At 37.0% G+C, this 16,601-nt stretch overlaps 1 protein-coding gene across 1 annotated transcript in view; it reads left to right on the forward strand.

Annotated features, from left to right (window-relative positions):
* DNAH8 (dynein axonemal heavy chain 8) overlaps nucleotides 1-16,601 on the forward strand; it is a 313,022-nt gene that overhangs the window by 68,413 nt on the left and 228,008 nt on the right. Inside the window, exons 17-20 of the mRNA XM_039467518.2 lie at nucleotides 2,266-2,453; nucleotides 9,830-9,910; nucleotides 10,316-10,432; nucleotides 11,315-11,434. Coding sequence (XP_039323452.2) covers nucleotides 2,266-2,453; nucleotides 9,830-9,910; nucleotides 10,316-10,432; nucleotides 11,315-11,434 — 506 coding nt within the window. The remainder of the gene's footprint in view (nucleotides 1-2,265; nucleotides 2,454-9,829; nucleotides 9,911-10,315; nucleotides 10,433-11,314; nucleotides 11,435-16,601) is intronic.

Below are 16,601 nucleotides of genomic sequence, written 5' to 3' on the forward strand. Positions count from 1 at the left end.
GTTTCATCTTATATCCTTTGAATAACGGTCATAGCTAACATTTGTACAGTGCTCACTGCGTGCCAGGCTTTGTCTCAGCACGTTGCAGGTATTATGCAAATTCCTTTAACCCTAACAGCAACCCTACAAGGAACTATTATTAGCCTTGTTTTACAGATGAGAAAACTGAGGCACAGACACGTTAAGTGGCTTGCCCAAGATCACACAGCTAGTAAATGGCAGAGACAAGATTCAAATTCAGATAGTCTGGCTCCCAAATCCGTTCTCATAACCATTATATTGTACTGTTTCTAACAGTGCCAAGAATGGTGTCAGGCATGCTTACGGCTCTTAAAATATTTTTACAATGTCCAGTAAGTGTAGATTAGATAATTTTGATGAGTAATAATTTTATCAAGTTTTCTGAAGAGTTTGTTCCCCTTGAGAACCTTGGTTGGCCCCTATTGGGTGCAATATACTCACTGCAGTGAATTGATGCCCAGGAGAAGTGGTTACATATAAACAATATGAAGTAGAATTCTTTCATACTTTCAATACGAAGTGAAATTTTTTCCTGTTTCTTTTCACCAGAAAGACAGTCAGTAGAATTCTTAAACTTCTTTCATTTCATTTCAGAAATGAATTGTTCTGGAAGGCTTCCTTTGCCCTATTGATGTGACTGTCCTCAGCCACATAGGAGCTTGTAGTAATAATTGGATATGTAAATCAGCCTCCTTCAGTTGGTTGCTCTGTAGAGTTTCTCTGATGGTGATTCACATAGGATGAAATGCTCGTCTTTCATGCCTGGAGCAGACTTCCTGGCTGTCAATATTGGTCTGTTTTAGTTGTCTTGTTGACCTTTTTGCCTTTTCAAGCAAGTTCATTACAGTTTTAAGGAAGACAGATTTCAATGTTTAAAAGTTCTTTTGGAATTTTGGGGGAGGACAAGTGACTTCTTTGTTTTTATTTTACTTTAAGTTCTGGGATTTCTGGGATATATTTATGAACGTGCAGGTTTGTTATGTAGGTATACATGTACCACGGTGATTTGCTGCACCCGTCCACCTGTTATCTAGGTTTTAAGCCCCGAATGCACTAGAAATTTGTCCTAATGTGCTCCCTTCCCTTGCCTCCTCAGCCCCTGGTGTGTGCTGTTCCCCTCCCTGTGTCCATCTGTTCTCATTGTTCAACTCCTACTTATGAGTGAGAACATGCAGTGCTTCGTTTTCTGTTAGGATAAGTGATTCCTAACCCATCTTAAAAAGATTCCAGATGAGTTGGGTAACATTTTTAGTTGAAATTGTCATGAAACCTGCATCATTAAGAGCCATATCAAGACTGAGTTTATCTGATGAGCAAAAGTCAACAAATTTCAAAGAGATATACAGACTATTTTATTTTACTGGAGAATTTTATCACAATCACCGAATCTTCCAAACCTCACACTGTTTTGTTGATGTGGCCACATTCAACAAAACAATGTGAGGTTTGGAAGATTCGGTGATTGTGATAAAATTCTCATGTAAGTAGTGTTTGTTAATACAAGATGTAATTCAAACTAGCACATATTCATCTATAAGTGTTTTATTATTATGTCTGCAGAAGTTCTTCGTGTTAGGCTGACAAATAATCGAAGGCTACCCAGTAAGAACTGCTTGGGCTTATGTATTTCAATTTATAATAAAATGCATATCTGAAAATGTCTATTTTTATTAATGATGTTTATGTGAGATATAGTGTAAAACATCTTCCCCTCCATTCTGGGAGTTCACAACTCAATGGTGTTAAATAAATATTTCTTACTGATATTGAGCCTAATTATCAGAAATTCAGGATGGAGATTTAATTTAAATAAACCTCTTTAAAGAAGCCAATTTGGAGTCTGGGTGGGAAAGGGCTTGAAATGAGGTGTGGCATCTTTTGTGATTCTAACCACCTTCTGGTTCTTTCCCAGGGGTCAAGTCATATTCCAGAAGATAAACTAGCATTGTGTTATAGATCTTTTTGACCCACTCAGAAAAATATTGCAGTTCACAGCACAAAGTACCATTCTTGGTCAATTTTTCTCTCTCTGGATCTGATTTTATGGCTTTGCAGACACTCTTCATTCATTTTTCTAAGTTTTGAGTACTCAGTATGTGCCAGACACTGTGCCTTAGCACCCGGGGCATCCATAATGTTTCCTTTGCCCTCAAGAAGTTAGTCCAGAGGGCAAGACAGAAATATAAACAGAGCTGGAAGCAGAAAGGAAATCCAGAATGAGTAATGTCAATCATTTATCTGCAGCTTTACAAGCCACGCTTTTTGTGCGACATCCAGAAACAGGAAAGTTGCTGGTTAATTTTGATCCCAAAATTTTGGAAGTTGTTCGGGAAACTAAGTGCATGATAAAAATGAAGTTGGATGTACCAGAACAAGCAAAGAGATTGCTGAAGTTGGAAAGTAAATTGAAAGCAGACAAACTGTATTTGCAGGTAAGATAGATTATGTTTTCTAATTATTTTTGAAGGAATTTTTTGGTAAAAGAAAAATTGGCTGGGCATGGTGGCTCACCCAGCACTTTAGGAGGCTGAGGTGGGCAGATCATGAGGTCAGGATATTGAGACCATCCTGGCTAAATCTGATTTCTGATAATCTTCTCACTTTTTGCTTTCTATTTCCAATCTTATCTTTGGTTTGCAAGTCACTATTTTAATTCTATCAAGAATCAACATATTAACAAATTTTCCCTCAATGCCATGAAGCATAACTGCAGGGAGGTGGAGGTTGCAGTGAGCCGAGATTGTGCCACTGCACTCCAGCCTGCATGACAGAGTGAGACTCCATCTCCATTAAAAAAAAAAAAAAAGAAAAAAAAGAAGAGGTGGAATCAAAGTATATTCAAATCCTAACACATAGTTTCTAAATGTTTAACAAGAGTTAAGTAACATGAGAATTTCTTTAGAAAGCCAGTTAAAACGGCAAGCTGCATTAACTCATCTTTTTTTCTTTTCTTGGAAGGCTGTGGACATGTATTTTGGGAATGCAGAAAAAAATATAAATGCAAGGACATTTGTTTTCCAGTACCATTGGTAATAGTAAAGGACTGGAGTCTAACTCCAGCAATAGAGAACTGATTAAATATGAGTTATAAGATAATTACACAGACATTAATGGAACAGCTGATAATTCAATGAGAAAATGAACTCTATTCCTGTGGTACAAAATGCATAATTTTATAAACTACTTTCATAATCAATAATAAATAAATTACAGACTTTTCCTGTTTCTTGATGGGAAGAGTAATATTAATCTGCCATTTTAATGCATCATTATATTTAATTCTCTTGGTTTAGTAAAAGTCTGTCTGAACATATTGGACAGCTTGATACTGAAGTTCTTCTGGAAACTAATTTAAGAAGAATATCAAAGAATATTTCAAAAAATTATCCCACCAGAAGTTATAATATATTTAAAATAACAATTATATTAATATTTAACATTAAGAGCAATAGTAAAAAAGGTAAAAGTATTAGAATAGAGATGCTCCAAAGAGTTTAAAAAAAATTTTAGCAACAAAATTTATTTATGTATGTGAACAAATTTATGAGGTACATGTGCGATTTTGTTACATATGTAGATTGTACAGTGGTGGAGTCAGGGCTTTTAGAGTATCCATCTAGGACTTTTACAGCTAGAGATGAGAAGTCAATGTATGACTAATTTACATTGTATCCATTAATTTCTCATCATCCACCTGCCGCCCACCCACTCTCCCTTCTGAGTCTCCATTGTCATCCTTCCACTCTCTTTGTTCTTGTGTACACATCCAAAACGGTTTTTAAAAGGAACAGCCTTATTGAATGTAATTCACATGCCCATACAATTCACCCAGTTAAAGTATACAATTCAATGGTCTTAGTATGCAGGGGTAACTCATTTTACTGCACTTTGCTTTGTTGCTCTTTGCAGTTATTTCATTCTTTACAAATAGATGGTTTGTGGCAACTCTGTGTCGAGCAAGTCTGTTAGCACCATTTTCCCAACATGTGCTCTTTTCATGTCCATTACATTTTGGTAATTCTCACAATATTTCAATTTTAAAATTTATTACAGTTTTGTTATGGCGATCTGTGATCATGATCTTTGATGTTACTTTCATAACCTTTTTGGATGCCATGAACCACATCCCCATAAGATCACAAACTTAAATCGGTGAATGTTGTGTGTTCTGACTGGTTCACTGACCAGCCATTCTCCCATCTCTTGCTCTCTCTTTGGCTTCCTTACTCCCTGAGACACAACAATATTGAAATTGGGCTAATTAGTAACCCTACAATGGCCTCTAAATGTACAAGTTAAAGGAAAAGTGTCATCTTTCATTTTAAATAAAGAGCTATAAGTGATTAAACTTAGTGAAGAAGGCATGTTGAAAGCCAAGACAGACAAAAGCTAGACCTCTTGTGCCAAACTGTTAACCAAGTTATGAATACAAAGAAAAGTTCTTGAAGGATATTAGAAGTGTTACTCCAGTGAACATATGAATAAGATAGTAAAACAAGGCTGGGAACGATGACTCACACCTATAACCCCAGCACTTTGGGAGGCCCAGGCAGGCAAATCGCTTGAGTTTGGGAGTTTGAGACTAGCCTGGGCAACATGATTAGACCCCATCTCTACAAAAAATATGAAAATTAGCCAGGTGGTGGTGCATGCCTGTAGTCCCAGCTACTTGGGGGAGGCTAAGGTGAGAGGATCATTTGAGCCCAGGAGGTCGAGGCTGCAGTGAACCATCCACTACCTTCCAGCTCGGGTGACAAAATGAGACCCTGCCTCAACCCCCTGCCCCACAAAAACCCCAAAACTGAAAGATGGTCTTATTGTTGATGTGGAGAAAATTTGTGTGTTCTGAATAGAAGATCAAACCAGCCACAACATTCCCTTAAGCCAGAGCCTAATCCAGAGTGAGGTCCTAATTCTCTTCAATTCTGTGAAGCCTGTGAAAAGTGAGGAAGTTGCAGAAGAAAAGTTTAAAGGTTTAAGCAAACAAGCCATCTCCATAACATAGAAGTGCAAGGGGAGCAGCAAGTGGTGATGTAGAAGCTCCAGTAAGTTATCCAAAAGATCTAGCTAAGATCACTGATGAAGATGACCACACTAAACAGCAGACTTTCAAGGTAGATAGAACAGCCTTCTATTGAAGGAAGATGCCATCTAGGACTTTCATAGCTAGAGAAGAAAAGTCAATGCCTAGCTTCAAAGCTATGAAGGCTGACTTTTTTGTTAGAGACTTATGCAACTGCTGACCTGAAATTGAAACCTGTGCACATTTACCATTCTGAAAATCCTAGCACCCTTAAGAATTATGTTAAATCTACTCTGCCTGTGCTTTATAAGCAGAACAACAAAGCCTGGATGACAGCCCATCTGTTTACAGAATAGTGTACTGAATATTTTAAGCCCACTGTTGAGACCTTCAGCTGAGAAAGAAAAATTCCTTTCAAAATATTACTGCTCATTGATAATGCACCTGGTCATTCAAGAGCTTTGATGGAGCTGTGCAAGGAGATGAATGTTGTTTTCACGCCTACAAACACATCTATTCTGAAGTTCATGAATCAGGAAGTAATTTTGACTTTCCAGTCTTATTAGTTAAGAAATACATTTATAAGGCTATAGCAGCCATAGATCATGATTTCTCTTATGGTTTGGGCAAAGCAAATTGAAAACTTTCTGGAAAGGATTCACTATTCTAGATGTCATTAAGAACATTTGTAATTCATGCAAAGAGGTCAAAATATCAACATTAACAGGGGTTTGGAAAAAGTTGATTCCTAAACTTATGGATGATTTCGAGGGGTTCAAGACTTCCATGTAATGGCAGGTGTGGTGGAAACAGCAAGAGAACTGGAATTAGAGGTAGAGCCTGAACATGTGACTGAATTGCTGCAATCTCATGATACAACTTGAACAAATGAAGAGTTGCTTCTTATGGATAAGCAAAGTGGTTTCTTTTTCATTTTCATTTTTTGCCACCCAGGAGTTAAACATGGAAAGAAAGTTGTTTCTTGAGGTGGAATTTACTGTTGGTGAAAATGTTGTGAACATTGTCAAATGACCACAAAGGATTTTGAATATTCCATAAACTTAGTTGATAAAGTAGGGGCATGGTTTGAGACAAGAGATTCCAGTTTTGAAAGTTCAACTGTAGGTAAAATGCGATCAAACACCATGGCATGCTTACAGAATCATCTTTTGTGAAAGGAAGAGTCAATTGATAAAGCAAATGTCATTGTTCTCTTGTTCAGCCACTTCACCCTTAAGCAACCACCATCCTGATTAGTCAGTAGCCATCAACATTGAGGGAAGACCCTCCACTAGCAAAAAGATTACAGCTCACTGAAGGCTCAGATGATTGTTAGCATATTTTAGCAATAAAGTATTTTTAAATTAAGGTATGTACATTTTTTTTTTTTAGATGGAGTCTTGCTGTTAACCAGGCTAGAGTCCAGTGGAGTAGTCTTGGCTCACTGCAACCTCCGCCTCCCAGGTTCAAGCATTTCTTTGCCTCAGCCTCCCGAGTAGCTGGGATTACAGGCACATGCCACCATGCCTGGCTAATTTTTGTATTTTCAGTAGAGACAGGGTTTCACCATCTTGGCCAGGCTGGCCTTGAACTCCGGACCTCATGATCTACCCGCCTTGGCCTCCAAAAGTGCTGGGATTACAGATGTGAGTCACCGCACCCAGCCTAGGTTTGTACATTTTTAAAAGATATAATACTATTGCACACTTAATAGGCTACATTACAGTATCAATATACCTTTTTTCTTTTTTTTTTTTAATTGTACTTCAGGTTCTGGGGTACATGTGCAGATCATGCTGGTTGTTGCATAGGTACACACATGGCAAGGTGGTTTGCTGTCTCCATTCCCCTGTCACCTGTATCTGCCATTTCTCCCCCTGTTATCCCTCCCCAACCTCCCCAACCCCACTGTTCCTCCCCTAGTCCCCCCACTAACAGACCCCAGTGTGTGATGTTCCCCTCCCTGTGTCCATGTGTTCTTATTGTTCATCATCTGCCTATGAGTGAGAACATGCAGTGTTTGATTTTCTGTTCTTGTGTCAGTTTGCTGAGAATGATGGTTTCCAGATTCATCCATGTCCCTACCAAGAACTCAAACTCATCGTTTTCTATGGCTGCATAGTATTCTGTGGTATATATATGCCACATTTTCCTTGTTCAATCTATCATTGATGAGCATTTGGGTTGGTTCCAGGTCTTTGCTATTGTAAACAGTGCCACAATGAATATATGTGTGCATGTGTCTTTATAATGGAATGATTTATGATCCTTTGGGTATATACCCAGTAATGGGACAGCTGGGTCAAATGGAATTTCTATTTCTCGATTCTTGAGGAATCACCACACTGTCTTCTACAATGGTTAAACTAATTTACACTCCAAGCAACAGTGTAAAAGCTTTCCTATTTCTCCACATCCTCTCCAGTATCTGTTGTCTCTAGATTTTTTAATGATCACCATTCTAACTGGCATGAGATTGTATCTCATTGTGGTTTTGATTTGCATTTCTCTAATGACCAGTGATGATTAGCATTTTAAAATATATTTGTTGGCCCTATATATGTCTTCTTTTGAAAAGTGTCTGTTCATATCCTTCACCCACTTTTGAATGGGGTTGTTTTTTTCTTGTAAATCTGTTTTAGTTCTTTGTAGATTCTGGATATTAGCCCTTTGTCAGATGGGTAGATTGCAAAAATTTTTCCCATTCTGTTGATTGCCAGTTCACTCTAAAGATTGTTTCTTTCACTGCACAGAAGCTCTGGAGTTTAATTAGATCCCATTTGTCTATTTTGGCTTTTGTTGCCAATGCTTTTGTTGTTTTAGTCATGAAGTCCTTGCCTATGCCTATGTCCTGAATGGTTTTGCCTGAGCTTTTTTTTTTGCACAACCATTACCACAATCGGAATATTTTCATCACCCAGAAAGAAATTCCCTAACCCATTAGCATTAATTCCCCATTTTCCCTCAACTCTCCCCACACCTGGTCCCTGGCAACCACTAATCTCCTTTCTGTCTCTATGAATTTGCCTATTTTGGACATTTCATACAAATAGAATCAAACAATGTATGTCTTTTGTGACTGGCTTCTTTCACTTAGTATTTTCTAAGTTTATTCATACCATTTTATGTCTCAATACTTTATTCCTTTTTATGACTGAATAATATTTGACTGTATGGTTATAGTGTACCATATTTTAGTTACCTGTTCTATCAGTTGATTGTCATTTGGGTTGTTTCTATTAGATAATTTTTGGCTATTATTAGTAATGCTGTTGTGAGCATTTATATACAAGTTTTTGTGTGAATGTATGTTTTCATTCTCTTGAATGTAAGTTGGTAACTCCATGTTTAACCTTTTGAAGCACTGCCATACTGTTTTCCAAAGTGACTATCATTTTACATTCCTGCCAGCAGTGTATGAGAGTTCCAGTTTCTCTACATGCTTGCTGACACTTGTTATTATTTGTCATTTTCATGATAGCCGTCCTAGTGAGTGTGAGTGGTATCTCCTTTTGATTTTGTTTTTGTTTCTCTAATGGCTAGTGATGGTTGAGCATCTTTTCATGTGCTTACTAACCCTTTGCATACTTTCCTTCAGCAGCATCTATTCAGATTCTTTGCTCATTTTTAAATTGAGTATTTGTCTATTTTTTTAGTTATAAAGTTCATTTTAGGTTTTAACAGTAGTCCCTTATCAGATATATGATTTGCAAATTCTTTCTCCCATTTTTGGATTGTATTTTCATTTTCTTGATGGTGTTCTTTGAAGCATGAATATTTTAAATTTTGTTGAAGTCCAACTGATCTACTTTGTCTTTTGCGTTTTTGGTGTTATATCTAAGAATCCTTTATCAAATCCAAAGTCATGAAGATTTATGCCATGTTGTCTTCCAACAGTTTAATAGTTTTAGCTCTTACCAAAATAGTATTTAATTGTTTTTTTTAAAAAACACTAAAGTGACATTGGCATTGTGGAAACTGGATTTAGCATCAAAAGCCAGGCATGGGCTTTTGTACTGGCTAGCTGTGACTTTGGAGGACTGGGTTTAAAAATACTGTTATAAATTGAAGCTAATATAGTTTGCATTTCGTTTTATAGGATTTTAGTTAGTATTGAACAATGTCAAGAAAATCAAAGTTCTTTAGAAAGTGTCAAGTATAAATAAAACTTCCAACTACAGGTAACATATAAAGAGAAAAAGGAATCAAGAGCTTTGGAACTATTAGGTAAAAATTGAAACAGTTTTAGGATTATTAATTTGGAGGTAAAGTAACTTGAATCTGCATTTCCCACCCCACAATGTAGTAAATTACAAAACAGGTAAAAATTGATCATCATAGATTAGTTCTAAAACAATATCTAAGAGATAATATAAAAGCTTATTCTGTTTGTGTGGAGAAGCTAAATTTATTTTGATTCAAGAAATCAAGTGTGGCATCGATGATGAGTATATTTTAATGTGTCAGAAGATAAGAAACAGAAAGGAGAAATGTATAATGACATATCACAAAAAAATCATTCAAACTACTTAATATACATAAAGAAAGACAAATGGTAAATATGAAAAATGAAGATCTAGAGATTGCTATTGACTTGTTTAAAAGAGATGCTCAGGTAATTTATAGGTACAGCAAAAGTATGGTAAATCAGCATAAGCTTAGGCAGCTGTCATGATGGCAGGACTATGAGGAAACAGGGATAATGAAACCTTCCTGGCATGAATCAAAATGTGACTGCTACTTTAAATGAATTAAAATAAAACATACTATTTCAACTTCTTACAGGGTCTTCTGCAAAATTATGATGAGTTATGTCAGGAAGTCCCTTCTGTGTTTGTCAATCTGATGACCCCTAAAATGAAAAAGGTTGGTATTGCTGAAGGTTTATATTGATTTTCCTGTTATTTAAAATTAGATTTTGGTTCTATAAATCTACAGATTTTGGAACATCTATTCTTCTTTAGGCTCTCTATCTTTCTAGTTCAATTTTATAGCTCTGGTGTTTTTTTTTTCCTAAAGAGTTTCTTGTCTAAGTTTTGTTGCCTTTGAAGAAACAACTAAATCTAAATCATGAACACTTTTTCTGAAAATTCATGATTGTTTCCTGGACAGCCAAAGATGGTTAAAAATAAAGTCATCTTTATTAGGTGTAATAGAGGGAAAATATATGTAAAAAATAGAACATGCAATGTTTACAGGTGATAAATCCTTTTCTATAAGTGTAGATGCTCCTACTAATAATAGAAGCTGTTGTGTTTGTGCCATTTCTAGGTGGAATCTGTGTTGAGGCAAGGACTCACAGTGTTAACATGGTCGTCTTTAACACTGGAAAGCTTCTTTCGAGAAGTTGAATCAGTTTTGGATATGTTTAATCAACTTTTAAAGAAGGTATGATCTATACATTTGCAAAGCTATCAACATTAATGCTCAGGATATAAGTAATATTTTTGATTATTATGAAAGTAATAGTCATTGATTATTATGAATACTCAGGATATAAGTAATAGTTTGATTATTATTTAAAGGGCATGACTTTTAACCAAAAGGACATCCATTAGATTTAAAATACAATGCTTTTATGTTTCTTTTACTGGATCAGTGTCTTTATTTAAGGTTGCTTTGTTCTTGTCCCTGAATCACCTTGCCTTTAATATATTAAAATGACGGTTCAACTTCACACTGTAGCTTAGAATATGGGATAATTGTAGACTGTCAAAGGTGGCAGAGTACTTAAATATTAATATTAATGCATTTACTATAAACTCGATGAGAGGATCATCAAATTGAAGATTGTCTATTGATTTCTGACATGTTGTTTACATAGAACATGCCTGTCATTTTAGATATGCTAGTTTATGATGGCAGCATGTTGTAACAGACAAACTCAGAGGCTTTGGAGTTAGATAAACCTGGGTAGGATTCTCTGCCTTTGACTAACTATGTGTTCCTTCCCAGGTTACTTTACTTCTAAGAGCCTTGGTGTCTTTAGCTGTAATACTGGGATATCAATGCCTCCTGTGCTGGAATCAGGATTAAAGGAGATAACACATATAAGGTTATGGCACATGTTAGTGCTCAAGAAAAATTTAGTTTTATGTCAAGCTTTCTTTGCAGATGTCCTCCTAAAATGTTCACCAAATTATGCTTGGCTCAAGATTCAAGTTTCTAGATTTAGCCTCCTAAATTAATTTATAACTCAAGCTTCTTTTGGATGAAAACCTGCTTTAAAGGAAAGAAGGGGTTTTTTTCTTACATTTTTCTTCCTTGTAGATCAGTGACTTGTGTGAAATGCATATTGATACAGTTCTAAAAGAGATAGCCAAAACTGTGTTGATTTCTCTGCCTGAAAGTGGTGCTACCAAAGTAGAAGATATGTTGACCCTCAATGAGGTATGCATTTGTTCATTAAATTATAATCACAAAAATATTGGCTTATAAACCTAAAATGTGAAATTTCTAACAGTAGAACTCTGGCCAGTAGAATTTAGACATCTTAGCTTTTTTTTTTTTTTTTTTTTTTTTCCATTCGCTGCTCTAAGGACTTTCACGGCTTCAACAGCAAAAGCCCTGGCCACACCCTAGACTAACATTTTGTTGATATCCTCAACCTAATGCTGGCATTTCCTGGGTCTCTGTAAGTGGTTCACAGCTCTTCTTCCACTGCGTATGGCTACCAGGGCCATATCATCTCTTTCATGGCTTTAACTACAACATACTTTCCCTGTAAATCACTCAGAAATGGAATCATCTGGACTCCCTTCCTCACCTTAATTTCCTATATCCAGCCAGTCCGAAGAGGCTTAAGGATTTTTTTTTTTTTTTTTTTTTTTTGAGATGAGGTTTCACTCTTAACCACCCAGGCTGGTGTGCAATGATACAATCTTGGCTCACTGAAACCTCTGCCTGCCAGATTCAAGCGATTCTCCTGCCTCAGCCTCTGGAGCAGTTGGGATTACAGGCACACACCACCACACCTGGCTAATTTTTGTATTTTTAGTAGAGACAGGGTTTTGCCATGTTGGCCAGGCTGGTCTCTAACTCCCGACCCCAGGTGATCCACCACCTTGGCCTCCCAAAGTGCTGGAATTATAGGCGTGAGCCACTGCACCCGGCCTAGGATTTTCTTACTCAGATTTTGCCTGAATTTCAGCCTGTTCTTGCCCTTTCTAGGTCAGGCCCTTACTGAGCATTTTGACTTTAGCAATTCATGTGGTGATCTAACTGGTCTGTCTGCTTCCATTTTTGCCCGAACACATCCATCCCCATTGTCATCAAATCTGACTGTGAAACGCCCCAGCTTAAATCCTTGTTGGCAGTGGCACCTCGTCCTCGCAGGATAAAATCTAACCTCTTCAGCACTGTGTTATATTGTAACTATTTGAATACCTATTTATCCTACAGTGATTCAAAGGCACAAAGACAGGAACCCTGTCTAATCATTTTCAAGGCCCAGCACATAATGCAACCTCTCTCAAGAGCACTAAATTTATGTGTTGAATTGAACTTTTTCTTTCTTCTTTTTTTTGAGACAGAGTCTTGCTCTGTTGTCCAAGCTGTTTTGCAGTGGTGTGGCCATCGCTTACTGCAGCCTTGACATGCTGGGCTCAAGTGATCCTCCCATTTCAGCCTTTCAAGTAGCTGAGACTATAAGTGCATACTACCACAACTTGCTAATTAAAATAATTTTGGAGAGAGGGGAAGACAGGGTTTCACTATGTTGCCCAGGCTGGTCTTGAATTCCTGAGCTCAAGCAATCAACCCACTTTGGCCTCCCAAAGTGCTGGGATTACAGATGTGAGCCACCATGCCCAGCCTTAAAATGATTTGTTCTCAGTTTTGGGGTTTTGGCTGTAACTGAGACAACACTAAACAACCCATTAAATTAAATTAATTAATTAGTTTTTGAGATGGAGTCTGTCATCCAGCCTGGAGTTCAGCGGCAAGATCATGGCTCACTGCAGACTAGAATTCCTGGGCTTATGCCATTCTCCTACCTCATCCTCCCAAAGTGCTGGGATTGTTATGAGCCACCTTGCCCAACAGATGACCCATTTTAATATCCTGTTCTTGGTGTGTTCAAGTTTAAGATGATTATATCTTCCTTACTGGTTGTTCCTCCATCATTATTGATTAAGCTTTTTATCCTGAAATTTTATTTTGTTTGATATTGATGTAATTATTTCAGATTTTTCAGGTTACTATTTTTCAGATGTGTCTTTTTCCATTTTATCACTTTCATCCTTTTTGGGTTCTCCTATTTTAGGTTTTTGTTCTTGTAAAGAACATTTCACTGTGTTTTATTTTAAATCTATTCTGAAAGTCTGTTTTTAAAAAACTGGTAATTTTGACCTATTTACATTAATTTTAACTCTCAATATTTTTGGCTATACTTCTCCTTGCCTTCTTTTTTAAAATTTACTCTATTTACTTGTCTATTTCTAGAAGTTATTTTGTATTCTTTTTCAAATATGTCTGATACTTTTATGTAATCTTTTTCTCATGTCTTTATTCTAATTTTCTTTAGACATTAAAAAATATTTTATATTTTACAACATAACTTCACTAGCTGAAAAAAACGGGGGAGTCTAATTCTGCTCTGTGCTGTTTCTACCAACTCTTGCCCAGAGTGGCTTCTTTCTTTGTGTTTTTTGCATTTTGGGATTGTGAGCTAATGCACACATATCTATTTGTGGGAATGCTGGACAGCCTTGGTTGAGAACCTGTTTCTTTTTATTTATTCCTGTGTGATGCTTAGGAATTTTACCAACTTGGGACAACTTTATGTTAGTTTCTCAGAGGATAGAATTTCCAAAACTTCATAGATTGTATAAACTCAAGCCCCAAAACTATGTAAGGGTAAGCTAGTTGTAAATTCTCAGGTGAGAATTTGCTCCCCGAGCCATGCCTCAACCAAGGTAGCTGACTTTCCTTTCTAGTCCACTCTTTCTCTGAGGGAATAACCCTTGATTCACCTGATATTAAGCGAGGATGAGAATGGGGTAGGTATCAGTTCCAGCCTCTCACACTTGTGAGGGATCCAAGGCCTTATTTGTTTTTTTTGTGTGTGGTTGTGAAAAAAAAAAAAAAAGCTCCATGGAAGCTATGGTTTCAGCTTACTTTTTATTTTAGTTTCTATACTTAAAAAAATTAACATATAACATATACTCAGAAAAGTGCACAAATCTTAAGTGCACCATTCAATGAATGTTTACATATGATACACCCTTGTAACTTTCATCATGATCAAGATATGGAACACTTTCTGTGTCCCAAATGATTCCTTTGTGTTTCATTCCAGCCAATAACACCTCCTTCTCACCCCTAAAAGCCATCACCATTTGACTTCTATCAATGTATATTAGTTTTGCCTGTTTTTGAACTTCATGTAAATGGAATGGTGCAGCATATATTCTCTATTTCTGGCTTCTTTTGCTCAATGTTGTATTTATGAGATTCATCTTTGTAGTTGTGATGTATTCGTTCTTTCATTTCAACTTCTTATTGCTGTATAGTATTCCATAATATGGATTTAGTACAATTTATTCATTCTACTGTTGAGGGCATTAGATTGAGGGCATTTACAGCTTTTGGTTATACACTAAGCATTCTTGTAAAATTTTTTGTGTGGACTTAAGCACGAATTTGGTGGGTATATACCCCAAAGGGAAATTGTTGAGTCATAGATTATGAATATATTTATCTTTAATAGAAATTGTGTTTTTAGAGTTTGTCTCTGAACTAGGAGCCAGACAAGTTCATGCATTACATTTGATCGATATATCTCTTTAAGTTTTAAAAATCATTTCCCACTCCCCATTCTTCACTTTGGCTGGAAACTTTTTTACTCTGATAAAATATACTAACATACAATTTACCATTTCAATTGTACAACTTAGTGGCATTAGTTATATTCACAATGTTGTATAACCATTACAATTATCTATTTCCAAAACTTTTCATCATCTCAAACTAAAACTCTCTACCAATTATACAATAATTCTCTAGTGGTAGTGCTAAGTCTCAATAGTGTGAGTCAAGATGCAGAGGGCAGAATTCTGAAGAGCACACTTGCCAAGCAGTATGCCCAGTCACTTACCCTGGAGTGATCTAAGATCTAGTAACAGTTGGGCTGTCTTCTCACAAACCTACCATCAGGTGGCCATGATGGTGAAGGCAGAGTATGATTTGTCATGACAGAGCAAGTCGATTGCCCTCCGGACAGCAATCAGTTTTGGAAACACAACATACATCACACTAATTTTTTGAGACAAAGTTGGTTTTTATTATCTGAAGCTAATATTTGGGGACCAGGGCTATTTGTAGTCAGGGCAGTGTTCCTTGTCTTGGAGCATCCAAGGGTGGTTTAGGACAGATTATATGAATTATTAAAAAGCTTTCTTCTATTAATTTCCAACTGTTCCTTCTGTCCTGTGATCCTAGGGCTGACAGGACTTTTCCCCTTGGCCAGCTGGCTCCCTTTTAGGCTGCCAGTGGATGTCTAGGAGGATGCTGGAGGAGAGAGAAGGGACTTTATCTTTCCTGATTTGCCTCCTGTTCCTGGCTGGCACACCCACAACAGCTCTTCACTCTGGAAACAGCACTTAGTCCCAGGGCTGACTTTCCCAGCCTTTCCAGAACTAGCTCCATGGGCCCTTCAAGGTGCCAGCATCACGAGGTCCCTCTCTGAGCTCCTGAGGTAGTAGAGCCAGCTGGGCAGCCCCCTCACTTCTCTGCTCCAGTTTTAATAACTCCATCCTCCTCTCAAGTCTAGGGATGCTTGCTGTTTTCTGCTGTTACTATTATATCTCTGTGTGCCATCAGTGTCCCTGTTAGCATTTTGGGTCCTTTAACCGTGTTTAACCCATCCTCCATATTAAATTCTCTAATTCTATTTGTTATAACAGCTGGTGTGCCTTCCGTTTTCCTCACTGGAGTCAACTGATACTTGTGTCTCGAGAGATGTACCAATGGAATAGAAAATCAGGGAAATGTTGTGATCCAAGTTATGATAAGAAAACACTGTTAAATAATTAAAGGATATTAACAATTCTGTCAACAAAATCAACTTGGGGCCAGCCTCCCAAGTAGCTGGAATTACAGGCGTGTGCCACCATACCCGGCTAATGTTTGTATTTTTAGTAGAGACGAAGTTTTGCCATGTTGGCCAGGCTGTTCTCAAACCCTTGACCTCAAATCATCCACCAGCCTAGGCCTCCCAAAGTGCCAGGATTACAAGCATGAGCCACTGTGTGCAATCTCATGTGCTTATTAACCTTTTATATGCTTTTCTTTAGAAGCTGTATTCAGATCCTTTGCTCATTTTTAAATTGGATATTTGTCTTATTTTTGAGTTGTAATAATGTTGTTATACATACTAGTTCCTTATAAGATATATGATTTACATTTCTTTCTCCCACTCCTTAGGTTGTCTTTTCAATTTCTTTATAGTGTTCTTTGACACAGAAGTGTTTAATTTTGATGCAGTCCAATTTATCAAATTTTTCCTTTTTTTTTGTTCTGCTTTTGGTGTCATATCTAAAATACCTTGGCCTAATCC

This window comes from Saimiri boliviensis, chromosome 4 (assembly GCF_048565385.1).
Source record: "Saimiri boliviensis isolate mSaiBol1 chromosome 4, mSaiBol1.pri, whole genome shotgun sequence".
NCBI lineage: Eukaryota > Metazoa > Chordata > Mammalia > Primates > Cebidae > Saimiri > Saimiri boliviensis.